The following is a 15,223-nucleotide window of genomic DNA, read 5'->3' as shown; positions in this document are numbered from 1 at the left end:
CTGGTTTTATTTCTCGTTAACTCACCTTGATGAATGCTTACAGCCTTGACATTGGTTACATTGTCTCAGTTTAACTTGTCAGTTTCTGAAGCAGCTTAGTTATTCTGTATACAGTCAGAAAGGCCTATAGCAAACACTCGTATAATGACACTTACAGTGAGGTGATTTTCATTCTTCATGGCTTTAAAATCTATTTTAAACTTAAAATATAACAAATTTGGTTCATAACGAAGCAAAATTGTCAGTTCCTGGAACTTCGCTATATGAGCATGTTTTTCTGTGTTATTATGATTTCCCTATAAAGGGTTATTCCTTGTCTTTACATGATCCATATATTCAAATGCATGATCCCACTCTCACCTGCTCAGCATGTATTTTTTAACCAACCCTATCAAGGAATCAACAGCTTTATGATGAAATCAAGGTTTTTTTTTCTCATTTGTAGTTTATCATAAACAGGGACATTTGAAATTTTTAAAAAATATTCACAGATGATTGCTAAACAAAGCTGTAACAATCATTTGAGCAGATGAAATCATGTAATTTCAATTAGTTTGAGCTTTTGCATTTATAAGATGGCAGTTGCATGTTATGTCTTTAAGGTAGTCTGATCCTCAGGTTTATAAAATTAGCAGTGAAGTAATCAAAAATACTCATAAAAGTATTTCTGAATCCACAAAGTTATGTCAGTTTATCCACAGTATTTCTTTAAAGTCAAAGATTGAAGTTAAGTCATATTATATAGCGAAAATTGTCAAATCTTCAATATTTTTGCAGAAGAGGTGAATTGGAATATCAGCAATGCATTTTCTAATTGCAAATTGATCAGCAAATATATTTTAGGTTAAAAAACAAAATTCAATATATTTTATATTATATGGTATTTTTTGCATTTCCGTATATAACATTGTTAAAAGCTTTTTCTATCATAATAAGACACCATAAATCACTTCTTATTTCATATCATGCTAATAAGCATTGGTATCTAAGGCTGGATTCAAGAAAATCTCATTTCTCTAAAACTTTATGATTTTTTAGCTCACCTGAGCCGAAGGCTCAAGTGAGCTTTTCTGATCACATTTTGTCCGTCGTCCGTCCGTCCGTCCGTCTGTCTGTAAACTTTTCACATTTTCGACTTCTTCTCAAGAACCACTGGGCCAATTTGAGGTAGTTGGAAAGCATCCTTGGGTGAAGGGGAATTTATCAAAATTATCCCCTTGCAATATCCTAGGGTTGGGTCATTAAAAAATCTTCTTCTCAAGAACCACTGGGCCAGAAAAGCTGAAACTTATGTGGAAGCATCCTGGTATAATGTAGATTCTAAATTGTTAAAATAATGACCCCCGGGGGATAATCAAAATTTTTTATATATAAATATATAGGAAAAATCTTTGAAAATCTTCTTTTGGGCCCTTTATGTCATCTGGTGTAGTGTAGATTGTTCAAATCATGACCCCCAGGGGAAATTTAATCATAGAAATATATAGGAAAAATCTTAAAATCTTCTTCTCAAGAACCACTGGGCCAGAAAAGCTGAAACTTATGTAGAAGCATCCTGGTATAATGTAGATTCTAAATTGTTTAAATAATCTTTCTCGGGGGAAGGGCGGGGCCACAATGGGGATCAAAGTTTTATATAGAAATATATAGGAAAAATCTTTGAAAATCTTTAACCTTGGCCATAACTTATGTTGAAGCATTCTGTTAGTGCTCATGACCCCCGAGGGAAGGCTTTTTTACATAGAAATATATAGGAAAAATCTTTGAAAATCTTCTTCTCGGAACCCCTGGGCCAAAAAAGCTGAAACATATGTGCCCATGGAAGGATCATGGGGGAGTGTAGATTTCAAAATGTCTAAATTATGATCAGTGGGGTAGGGTGGGGATGCATTATGTATAACAAGGGGGAAATCTGGTAAAGAACAGAATGGTCAAAGCTTCTCAGGTGAGCGATGTGGCCCATGGGCCTCTTGTTTTTCCTTTTATAGAGTACAAACGTCAACTTTTATCAGACCTTTTGTAAAACTTCCAAAGATCTTAAATCTTATAAAGATGAATACAATGAAAGTTGTTGCATGAACTTCATTTTGATGCATTTCAAATTAAATATTATTTTTTGGAGTTATCCTTCCTGGCTGAGGATCGGATATCCTTAATCATCATTTCAAAATGCTACTGCCCGTACAGTCTTGGGCCAAATATTAATCAGTTGGAGCATTATAAACTATAATTCTGTTATAATACAGTGTTAAGTTTAGTCAAAATATATGGAAGCACCCTCAGCAAGAGTAGATTCAAGTACCAGTATAAACAAATTACCGTATAAGCAGAAATTTTAGCAAGGATTTTATTTTGGCATTATTAGTGAGTGTTGAGATCGCTACAATTGAATGTAGCTAAAAATTACTTGCATTTTGTTTGTTATAGCTTCTTTTGAGCATTTTAAAACCACTAAAATTACTTACATTGATTTATGCTAAAAATAAAATACCAATTTTTAAGGACAGATCGGTAAATATGTGTCTCGCTAAAATTTCCATGTATATATATATTTCCACGTGTTTCTCAGCAAAAACTTAAACCTTGCTCATAACTTTTGAGTGGGTGGGGCTATGGCTTTCATATCTCACCAGCGTATTCCTTGTGGCATGAACTTTCTTTGGGTATCAAAATTTTTGTTTACCGGTACAAAAACATATCAAGCTTTAACCTTGGCCATAACTTTTGAACTGTTAGTGCTAAGGCTTTCGTTCCTCACGTGTATTCATTGTGACAAGACCTTACAGTGGGTGTAAATATTTCTGACCTTGACCTTAGAGTTTGACCCACTTTTGAAAAACTTTAACCATAGCCATAACTTTCAAATAGTTAGAAATAGTGCTTTCATACTTCAACCATATATTCCTTGTGACAGGACCTTCTTTTCGGTACCAACAGTTGCGACCTTTTGACCTTGACCTTTGGAGTTTAACTTGAATTAAAGAAACTTTAACCCTCACCATAAGCTGCTATATGGGGATTACAGTGTTTCACAAACACATCTTGTTCCTAGTTAAGATGCTTGGATGGTCCATGGGCCTCTAGTTTGAATTTCTAGCCAATCAAAACATGCAATAATTAAATAAACATGCAAGATAAAAATCAGTAAGACTAAAATGCTCTTTATTTCTAGGAACTCATAGTATTTATCATTATAAAGAAAAGTATATCTTATAAAATTGTACAATATACATATATATTGATTTAAAGGATTTTGATTAATTAACATTATAAAGATAGTATATCTTTCTTGTAAGTTGACATATATATTGATTTAATTATTAACACTATAGACTGTAAATCTTCCTTGTAAGTTGAGATGTATTATAATATAGAAATAAAACAATATAATTACATATTTACAAATTATCTGGATTTCATTTGTATATAAGGGAATTACTCACAACACTTGTTTCTTAAAAAAAAAAAATCTACCCTCATAACATGATTATTACACTTTCGTAGTAATGTTTTATTTCAGAAACAGGTGTGTATGGAATTACTTCATTTGTAAATAGAATAAGACAGCACTACTACTAACAAGACTATTTCTATCCTGTGTTAAAAATATCTACTAAACTTTCTGTCTGACAGAGTTAAAAACAGATAACAGTAAATGGACCCTGACAGGTAGATCGAATGACCAAAAAATCAAATTTTACTGGAATTCAAAGTGTTTATAAATCGACTACAACTGTATAATATGTAATTGAGTTCTTGCAATAATTTACTTTTTACATAGATGTGACTCTAAAATGACAATGCACAAAAACCTCTTTCAGAAAACTTCACACATATTGATACTATGTGTAAACAGGGAAAGGGGGAGGGGGGAGAGAGATAGAAGGTCAATCAGGAAAACTCAGATCCAAACCGTCAAAATCACATCTGCATGAAAAAAAAAAAATGGCTGCCAAACTTGGTCCAATTGCACTAATATAACCAAAAGTAATGGAATGTAGCAACATTGTAAAAATATAATGTGTATGGAATGGGGCTCTTAAAATACTTCAAAACATGATGTAAATCATTAAAAAATGTTTGAATAAAGCAGTGAAAACCTCTATTATGGATATGAAAATTTGGAGGTCCTGAACATACACGTTGTTGTAAATATGATAATTAATTTTGCTGTAAATACATGTGTAGTCTGACTTATGACAGAAACATGTACACCGAATTTCATGGCATTTAATTTATAAATAAATCAAATGTAATACCTGAAAAAAATCCCCATCTAATAAATACAATGTAGTTTAGAATGTTCAACTGCTAATTTTGAGCTTAAAGAATTTTCAAAGAGTGTATTGTTTTTAAAGGAAATTTCGTTATAATTTAAACTTTATATTTCATCAATATTTTTTAAAAGGAAAACTACAAGGTATTCACTGAATCTATCAAATTTCATGAAAACATTACAGAGCATGTGAAATTGAAATAAATGTTTAAGACCTTCAGTCTGTTGAATAATTAGGATTTCGAGACATCAGTAGTAGTACAGAAACTCATTTCTGATAAAATTCAGATGACTTACTTGGACAATTTTTGAAATAAACTAGAACTGTCCAAACGGGACAAAATACCCCCCGCTGGGTTTTTTCAGAAGCAAGTTTTTCCATAATAAAGATATGTATCACACATGAATTATGAAATTTTTCTTCCAGTGACCTTGAAATTCCCCAAATGACCTTGGGTCAAGGTCATGACATACCCTTGGGTCATGGGCAATCTTTGTGTGAAATGAGAACCTACCAAGTTTATCCATAAAAAGATATGGACCTGAAAGAATTGTGAACTTTTTCTTCCAGTGACCTTGAACTTCCCCAAATGACCTTGGGTCAAGGTCATGACACACTCTTGGGTCATGGGCAATCTTTGCGTGAAATGAGAACCTACCAAGATTATACATAAGAAAGATGTGGACTGGACACGAATTATGAAATTTTTCTTCCAGTGACCTTGAAATTCCCAAAATGACCTTGGGTCAAGTTCATGACACACCCTTGGGTCATGGGCAATCTTTGTGTGAAATGAGAACCTACCAAGCTTATCCATAAAAAAGATATGGACCGGACAGAATTATGAACTTTTTCTTCCTTTGACCTTGAACTTCCCCAAATGACCTTGGGTCAAGGTCATGACACACCCTTGGGTCATGGGCAATCTTTGAGTGAAATGAGAACCTACCAAGTTTATCCATAAAAAAGATATGGACCGGACACGAATTATGAACTTTTTCTTCCAGTGACCTTGAACTTCCCCAAATGACCTTGGGTCAAGGTCATGACACACCCTTGGGTCATGGGTAATCTTTGTGTGAAATGAGAACCTACCAAGTTTATCCATAAGAAAGATATGGACCGGACACGAATTATGAACTTTTTCTTCCAGTGACCTTGAACTTCCCCAAATGACCTTGGGTCAAGGTGATGACACACCCTTAGGTCATGGGCAATCTTTGTATGGAGTAGTAGATTCTAATGTCCCTCCATAAGAAAGATATGGACCGGACACGTTTGCACAGACAGACGGACAGACGGACAAGGTGATTCCTATATACCCCCCCAAACTTCGTTTGCGCGGGGTATAAAAAAATCCTACAACTACATCTTGTTACAAGTAAAAAAGAACATAAAAAAATTATAAGTAAACCTTTCTGTCCTTTGATAAACTATATTAATAAAATCATTTGATTGAAAAAATTATCACAATAGCATAAAAAAAAACAAACAAAATGGAATGTTTCCTTTCTTTTTAGATGTTAAATATTGAAACAAAAATAAGTTGCACAACCTACAGGCAATTTCAAGATGTGTCATGATTTGTACATATTGGGAGATTTTCTAATATCTGGGACAAATAAACTATGAAAAACTTAAAAGGTATATACATAATTCTTGTAGCATTATAACACATAATAAAATATACAGTAGTTAACATTTCTAACAACTAAAACTGAGTAAATTATATTCTGGATGACACAGGTATAAATCAAAAAAATAATTATCAGCATTCAACAGCCCGTAGCAAATTCTATAATTCAAATATATTACAACACAAATGGAAATATCATTGACAATATGAGGTAATAATGCATAATCCTGATACACAAAAAAAGAACATGAACATATCAGCTAACGACTGGGAGCAAGAAAACTTGGATTTCAAAAAAATAAACTCAAGGTAAGTCTCATTAATGCACTAACAAATATCATTTACATAACAGAATTTTCTTGTGAATAAACATTATAATTCTCTCCCTTCTATTTTACAGTATTACTTCGTCCAACCCAATTCAGGAAGTTAATAACATAAAGAAATATCATACAATCCGCAAATACATAAATAAACTTTACATCAATGAATTATCTACCCTGAAACAACCACCTTAAATAATCAGAAGAGGTATTCTCCCTTCTCCTGTTGAACTTTTACGATGCAATTTCCGTCCAAATGTTTCTCCAAATTCTTGGCTGTTACAAACCCCTCCCCACAATAAGTGCACTCGTTTCTGGACTTCAGCATGTGGATCTGGGATTTCATGTGGCGGTTTAGATCGGACTGGGTCACACCTTTGTAGTTACACACTTTGCAGCAAAACTCTCGGATACCTACAAAAATTTGAAACTCAATATCAAAAAATAAAAAACATTCTCTAATATACGAGGGGTTATCAAAAAGTTCGTGGACTGAGGCTATAAAATTAGTACTATGTAGTCTATACTTTCAAAATTTTTAAGGGACATAAAGCAACAAAAAATAAAGAAATGTTGAATATTTGAGCTTGATTCGTTCATTTTTTGCTAAAATATGATAAAATAAAAAAGACATTATATGGTTACCCGTCGCCGTTTAGTTTCATGACGTCCCACAACATCAATGTTTTTCAATGTCCGCTTTTTCTACCTCATACACTTAATTTGATGAGATTCCCTGGAGTTGAGTAAGGACTTAAACCAGTCTTGTTTTTATGACTTTACAATGTCAGGAACAGCGGCTTTAAATGCATATAATATTGCAAATGGATTGATACATTGGGAGAGATCCTTGCTCGATTGTGCCAGCATATTTTGCTTTTGGGAGTTTAATATCTACAACATATGACCAACGTCATTTTTTGACGTGAATGATTTTTCACACCTTGACTAAGAATCGACATTAACTGTGCATCCCTTTTCTCTCTGAACCTCTTTTGCATTAAAAAACAAGTACTCTGGATGCATTTTATTTCTCCATAGCCAGTTTAAACATTTCCTAGGTCTATACGACTTTTTTTTAGGGCCAATAATTTATAGAATGTTGGAAAATGAAACCCCTCCCCCCTTTTGACGTCATTTTCAAGGACTTATTTGTTTAGACACTCCATGTCAAATTTACGATAAATTTTCTTAGAACTTTCAGAATGAATTGAAAACTTCCTATTTTATGAAGCAATAGTGTCCCAACATATACCTGAATTAATCAGATTTTTGGATGTCAAATATTCATATCAAAAGTTTTTCTTAGTTATGCTTCGGTCGAAAAAAAGCCGTATTCGAGGTTGCGCCGCCTGGACATACCATAGCTTACAAAAACATTACTAATTTATTTAAAAATAAAATTAATGATCTGCGGTTTATTCTATAGATAGAAAAGATGATGCTAACCAGATATTTAAAAATTCATTGATGTACCTAAAGCGGTTTTAATTTTATGGCGCCAGTCCACGAACTTTTTGATAACCCCTCGTATATACATGTATTGCTGTTTTTTAAAATTTCAAATTGAAGAACAGACAAATTTGCCAAGATAATAAATACACTTAAACTTAATATCTAATCTGGACATGTGGTTTCAAAGAAATCGACAAAATTAGACAAAATTCCAGATAAAAAGCAAAATTTCAAACTGAATTAACTGAAAGAGACATAAATACAACATTAAATTTAAATAGCACAACCTCTGGATTAGAAAAGTTTTACCGTTTTTAATACTGAACCTGTTTTTCAAAAGACCTAAACCTCCCTATACTTTAACACACACTAAATGTATCATATAAAGCTGTGTACCTTTGGTAATACTTAAAGCAGTTTCTGCTAAATCAAGTACATGTATACAGTGTATTCCTAATGTTTTTTATGTTTAAATTTATATCCAGTACATTCAGAAACGTACTAATCCAAATCAAAGCTAATTTGATGAGAAAACAATGTCTGCAAAATATTGTACAAACTAGATTAAATACATTTAGAGTATATGTGCAGTACATGGTGACAAACCTTGATGTCTCATCATATGAACTTTTAACTGGCTGTTTGTCCTGGCATAATATTCACAGTATTTACACTTGTAGGGTCGTATATCTGTAATCAATAAATAAGACATCTTTAATATAATCTCTCATCTGTGCAATACGCCTGTAATATTGTACTTATATTTTATCAATTTAGCTAGGTATTCAGATCTCCATTTTCTTACTATTAATTAACAGGGTTATACATTGTACAAACACTATCTTTTCCTTTATTTCTTTATTTCATACCTTCATGAAAATCCATGTGCCTGTTGATATCCGAGTATGAAGAGAAGTTCTTGCTACAGAACGGACAACTAAACACCTGTCTTCCATCATCCAGCATTGTTGGTTTACATATCTGGTCTCGGTTGACAGGGGAATTCACAATAGGAAGTCTGAATCAAATCCAAAATTCAAACATACATTACTTTAATACTTTAGCCATAATAGAATCAAGGTGATATCTACTCAAGTAATCAGAGACTTTTTGAATGTGGATGATAAAGTTTTAAACATAAATTATTATTGTAGTCAAATGCTAGGAAACATCAAATCAAACATTTGTTCGAACATGTATTTTGCAAGTCAGCTTTCTCTTATTACTTTTCATTTGACATATTTTAAGTAAAAGATTGAAAACCTACCTTGAGTGAGTTCTGGAGAGGGAGGTGACTTTCCTGCCATCAGTGGTCATGTGGTGCCAGCTGAAGGGTGAGTTGGGGTCCCCAGGAGACCACTGGACCTTTGGCATCCCCACCAGTCCGTCCCTATAATCCTCCGCTGGCTCTCCCTGAGTAGAGGTGTTTGGGGACAGGTCATCAGGAAACCGGATTGAACCATCACTCACATTTCCTGCTGAAGAAGTTGAGGGACTGTTGCTATTTTTAGCATCAAGGGTGGAAGTGGTTGCCAGGTCAAGAGGAGCACCTGGAGATGAGCAGTTCGCCTCAGCTGAATCAGAAGATTCTAGTTTGGGGTCATCAATCACTTCTGTTTTGATGCCTGCCGTATTCACATTGTTGTTCAGTTTTGATTGTTGAAGAGCAGCAGCAGCGGCAGCAGCTTGGAATGCATACATTTGGGAAAATGGAAATGATGGGTGCATGAATGCGGCAGTGGATGCCAGACCAGGAGGCATGAACTGGGAGGAGGCTGAGGTCATGGTTTTAGCAAGAGTGGCTGGAATGTGGCTACTACTGGCCAGGGCCTGAGCTAGGGTGGGCATCTGGCCTGAGGCTAACATTGCTTGAGCAGCAGGATTGGTCAAAGCCTGGGATAGTGATGTAGGGTTGGTTATGTGGCCTGTTGCAGCAATGGCCTGGAGCATCTGTCCTGTTGTCAGCAGGGAATGTGGAAATTGAGCATTAGGCATCAAGTGAGGAGGCCAAAACCCAGATGCAGGAAGAGCAGTTGGCAGCTTATAATCGACATCAGACGATGTTGGTGACTTTGCTGGAGAGGATGATCTAGAATTGGAATCCGGTGAAGAGGGATTTATTTGGTCTACAGATTCCTTGTCTTCCTCAACTTTTATGTTATCTAGAAGTTTTACTTCTTCTGGATCTTTTTCCATATCCTCTGTCTGGTCAGCATCAGATTCTAACTTTACTCCATTTAACTGATTCAGTCGGACTGGTTGTGATGCCTTTCTCTTTGATTTACCAGGTACTTTAGCCAACAGTGACATTTTAGGGGCTGTTTGTATTTCAGGAGTGCTAACAAAATCAGATTTTTCCTCTTCTTCCACTTGCCAATCCTTCAATTCAGATTTCTTTTCTTTGACCTTTTCCTCGTCTTCTGGATCACATGGTAATACGACTGTCACTTCATCTCCGATTCCCGCCTTCTCCAACATTTCTTTTGCTTTCTGTTCTTCCACATCTTGACCTTCTCTATCAATGACTACTTCAGCCTGACTTTCATCTTTTCCACATCTGGACGTCTTTTTCAGAAGATGAGATAGCAGTGTGTTTCTAGACTTCTCTGCTTTAACCTCATGATGACTTTCACCACCTCCTCCATGCTCCCGTTCAAAATGTTCCTTCAGAAACTCATAATCAGAAAACCCATTTCCACAATCTCGACAGTAACAAAAATCATCACTACTGTGCATTTTGATATGTTTAAGAAGAGAGGATTCCATGCTGAAAGATTTCTTGCAGATCATGCAAGCATATGATGCATTATCGTTTCTTTTGAATCTCAACACACTAAAATGTTCTGCTAATGAAGTTGCTGGAGATAGATCAGTGCCGTTTGTGGAGGAATGAGCCGTGGTTGAGGTAGATAAATCTTTACTGATTAATCCGGAATGACATTTATGCAGGTGTCTGTGCATCTGATACTGGAATGGAAACGAGGCAGAACAGTGTTTACAATGATATGTTTTAATTTCCCTCTCAAAATGGAAAGAGAGATGGAACTGTACTTTGCTGAGGTAATTGAACAGTTTTCCGCAGAGATGACATTTATAGGCACAGACTTTCTGGCCAGAGGTGGACAGAGTTCCATCGAGTCGAGTGACCAGCACGGTCTCGCTATCCACCTTCATATCACATGACCCTGAGCTGAATACTTGATGAATTTCTTTCCCTACTGGATTCCCTCCAGGTTTTACTAAGTGAGGGACATTCAGTGATAGTCCAGGAGTAAATATTTTAGGATTGACAGATTCAAATTCTGTATCCTTCTGCTTGATATGTCCTGCTGATTTGTCAAGCTGATCCCCATGGTCTTTGATGGTTCTATTACCATCATTGTAGAAATTCGGAGTCTCTCCATTTCCAGGCATTTGTAGAGGTTTGTAAAGTGGCATATATGCCACTGGGTGATTTGTAGAAGTTGTGGGGAAAACAGATGAGTCTGGGGTTGGGGTTCTTTCTGGGGACTGCCGTGGTGAAGCTGTGGTCTGATTATTTTGGTATTGACCAGCACCATTAGATTTTCCTTTGTATGTTGGTACCTTAGACTGCTTTTTCAGCTTCAGATATCTCTCTTCTAGTCCAGGACTTAACTCAACCATATAGCCATGGGCTGACTTCAGGTGGTACATCATGCTGTTCTTAGCTCTAAATGGCTTACCACACACCTAAACATAAAATCAACTGCATGATTAATGAGACAATGCATTGGTCAGCGTAAATAAAATTAAAACCTGTTCTTAACTTGCCTCAACAGCAGACATTTACTTGAAATCATGATTCTGAAATAACTGAAAAACTGATTTCAAATGAGCATTTGTTAAGGTTTGTGATTACGAAATATGTGAGTAATTTTATATACATTTTGTTTTTGCATTTACCCAATGTAACTCACCTCACATTTAAATGGCCTTTCACCTGTGTGTGACATCATGTGTCTCTTTAAATCACTGGGTTTCATGCACACCTTTTTACAAATCTCACAGATCCGTTTTTTACTGTTCTCCACCACCACCCCATTAACAATGAACGGCAGACTGTTATCCAGACGATCGGTCAACACGTCCATGCCGTTCTCAAACCGCCGCCGCTTCTTGTCCACCTCCTGAATAACTGACTCGTCTACTAACTCCCCGGCTTCAAACTTTCTCTTGCGTATGTCAGGGTATCTGGCAGCTACACTTTTATGTTCTATTCCATGCACTATAAACTGGTGATAAAGCAGTGTCCTTTTAGCATTGAAAGCTCTGCAGCACACCTGAAAACAGCAAGAATATTTTTTTTTCTGTAAGAGTTATTTCCCTTTAAAGAATGCCTCTTATCATTTCAATCATGAAAACTACAGTAAGGGTTCTATAGTTCTATATAAAACTTGTTAAATTGACCAAACATGTTAAAGGAATGAAACATGGAAGATAATGATTTAATATATACATATGTACATGAAAACTTTAAGAGTTTTACTCCTCATTAAAAAATAATTTGCTATATTCTGTTTTTTTTTCAGATTTTGTGCTCATTCCACTTTAAATAACATTTAAACATCCTACAGTAGATTTCAACCTCAAAGTGAGATCCCTGTGTGTCCCCTTAAATGTGTCTTTAATTCCGTTACATCTGTCTTCATTACTCCACAAAATTCACATTTAAACATCCCATTTTCAACCTCAAAGTGAGATCCCTCTCGGAAAGGGTCGTCATATACATCACTTTCTACAATCATTATTCTGCTGGAATTGGGTGGCTCATTAAGGCTGTCTTCCCCCTCAGTATTGGGTGACTTAAGGCTGTCTTCCCCCTCAGTAATGGGTAACTTAAGTTCATCTTCCCCCTCAGTATTGGATGACTTATTAAGGATCATGTCTTCCCCCTCAGTAATGCTGTCATCCTCCTCACTACCTGCATCGTAGCTGGCCCCATCTGAAATGTCCTCCTCCATCTCTTCTTCTTTAGCAACATTACCATTCTGTACTGGAGAATTTTCAGATTTCATTTCTACTGCAGTTGTCACTTCATTGTCCATTGGTTCAGTGTGATTTTTGGATTTCTGGTGCTTTTTATGTTCCTTTTCACTGCTTACATTTCTATTATCAGGATCATTCACTGAAGCATTCTCATTGGTCCCTCCATTTCCCAAGTCCTCCACCGTGTTTCCATTTTTCTTGGAGTCTCTTTTCTTTGAGGAAGCCTTGCTTTTGGAAGTTGAAGTTTCTGGTTTCTTTAGGACTTGTCTTCTCCTTTTGCCTTTCTCAATGAAGTTTCCGTTGTCATCTGCTACAGCTGTTTTGGACAGTTTTCTTCCTCTTGTGTTGTTAGGTGGATTAGCATTGTCTACAATCATAGGAAAAAAAATATTTAATTATACCCTCACTTCTCTAACTACACTATAGCTGTAAAATTTGTTGTATTACAAAGCTTACTTCTAACTTTAACCAGTGATAAACATCTGAGAAATAAAATTGCTCTTCAATAAATACCTTTATGCATGCATAGTTTAAAAGCTCGCGTGCAAAGGCTTAACCAGCATGTTACAGTATAAACATTTCTAGTATTTAAACTGTTACATGGAGCTGTTAAGGCCTGATTTGGAGACTCCAATGTCTCCCTGATATCTATTATATCATAAACCTTTGATAAAATGACATAATATATTAATCCCTAGAAGCTTATATAATCTTGCCTACATGTGCGCTAGGCTCCATAGTCACACCTAAAAACAATGGTTTCAACTTTCTTACAATTGAGATTTAAGGTGTCACCTCATTATATCACAATGTCCACACAAAACTCCTTACCCACACTTGCCACCTATAAATATCACTGAATATTGTTTGCAAGTAAAGAGAAGTGGATCAATGCATTTAGGTAAAGTATTGGCCATTCTCAGGTAGATGTATATAGTTTTTTTAGCTGTAGGTTACAGTTCTATAGACGCTCATATTGGGGGGAATTAATTGGGTCCAGTCATGCATGTCTAAGAGCAGCCATGTAGAACACCTGTAGGGGCTATCCAGCATGCATAAACACATTGACTGAATATACATACGGGTCTATTGACAGGTATGAAAACATGTGATTTAGCTCGGCATTTCAACAAATACCTGTAATTATACAGCATTCATGCTCTGAGTGAACAAAGGGGAGACTAATTAGACATTCTTTTCCTAACATTCTCTATAACTGTCAATGAAAATCATATATCAGGATCAAATTAAAGAAATTAAAAAAAAAAAAAAAGATTTTACTAAAACTTCAAATCTTACAATTTTTGGTGAAATGAGGATTTTGTTATTTCACATTTTATTTATTATTTTCATAATTTTTTCAAGTTTGTCTATTATTGTATTAAATTTACAACAAAAATATATCTTTTTAAACTTGTTTTCCATGGATATTTAAAAATTCTGAACTTATGCCCCCCTTTCCAATTGTCTTACATAAAAAAAATTGGAAAGTTTCTGAAATCCCCTCTTCAGAACCCCAATGTATGACCTACCCAAAGGATTACGCTATTTCCCTTTAACTGAGAATTACATAACTGTCCACTTGAATTTCTACACAATGGAGATTATACAATGTCCACTGAAGTGTCCAGCAGGTATGTGTTGACACAGGTAACTTTACCTGTGTAATATGAGAAACACCCTACAACCCTAGATGATAACAAAGAGATAATAAACTAACAAGCATTTCAACACAAATGCATTCCTTTTTTAAATTTTCTGAGGTCATTAACTATACCCCAAGAGATGTTAACCACATATTTTTTGGAACACTTCATCAATACTTTGTGTGTGTGTGTTTTTTTTTTTAATATATATCTACAGAACAGGGTTTTCACACCTTTTTTTTAGTGACATCCCATTGTCTAATAAAACAAATGTAGATAAAGTATCTATGCTAAGATTTTAAAATGACTTGTCTTAACCCCCCTCCCCCCCTTCTCTCCCTCCCAACACATATAATAAACACAAAAAGGAAGACTTCACCAAATAATGCTTTTCCATTCATTTGCTAATCAGATGTTTTTTATTTAATATACAGGGGAAACTAAGTCAGTTGAAAATCTCTTTCAGGTATAATACATTCTAAATTTAATGAAAATTATTATAGAAATTAGTACAGTACAAGGAAATACAGAAATGAAGTGGGGTATCACCATATGTAATGACAATGCAAAGTTATAGTAGAGACACAATGAAACCATTCACACAAATTTTACTGTAATTTAAGCTTTTTAGCATTTCAAAGTATTTGTAATGTAAAAATATAAGACTCTTCCTCTCCCTCTTTCCCTCCAAAAATGAAAAAAAAATAGTAGCCATGACAATAAATGTACAAAATTCAGTTTTTGGGTAAAGTTAAGTGTTATTTAAAAAGGATTAATGATTACCAAAATGGAAAACCTGAAATCCCATTACATGATGTACATTCTTAAATCAATTTTCTACTAAATAAATTTTCTGTTTTCATTTTATACTATTTCACA

General features: G+C 35.0%; 1 protein-coding gene across 1 annotated transcript in view; it reads right to left on the bottom strand.

Moving 5' to 3' along the window:
- Positions 1–3,461: 3,461 nt before the first annotated feature.
- LOC134250181 (zinc finger protein 236-like) overlaps positions 3,462–15,223 on the bottom strand; it is a 14,119-nt gene continuing 2,357 nt past the window's right edge. Inside the window, exons 2-8 of the mRNA XM_062732531.1 lie at positions 12,306–13,065; positions 12,120–12,135; positions 11,630–11,992; positions 8,959–11,402; positions 8,561–8,709; positions 8,298–8,381; positions 3,462–6,650 (exon numbers count right to left, since the gene is read on the bottom strand). Coding sequence (XP_062588515.1) covers positions 6,436–6,650; positions 8,298–8,381; positions 8,561–8,709; positions 8,959–11,402; positions 11,630–11,992; positions 12,120–12,135; positions 12,306–13,065 — 4,031 coding nt within the window. The 3' untranslated portion in view covers positions 3,462–6,435. The remainder of the gene's footprint in view (positions 6,651–8,297; positions 8,382–8,560; positions 8,710–8,958; positions 11,403–11,629; positions 11,993–12,119; positions 12,136–12,305; positions 13,066–15,223) is intronic.

This window comes from Saccostrea cucullata, unplaced genomic scaffold (assembly GCF_032062105.1).
Source record: "Saccostrea cucullata isolate Sc308-1 unplaced genomic scaffold, CSIRO_AGI_Scuc_v1 ctg44, whole genome shotgun sequence".
NCBI lineage: Eukaryota > Metazoa > Mollusca > Bivalvia > Ostreida > Ostreidae > Saccostrea > Saccostrea cuccullata.
Note: the sequence above shows the minus strand (reverse complement) of the source record. Positions and strands in the feature narration are given on the sequence as shown.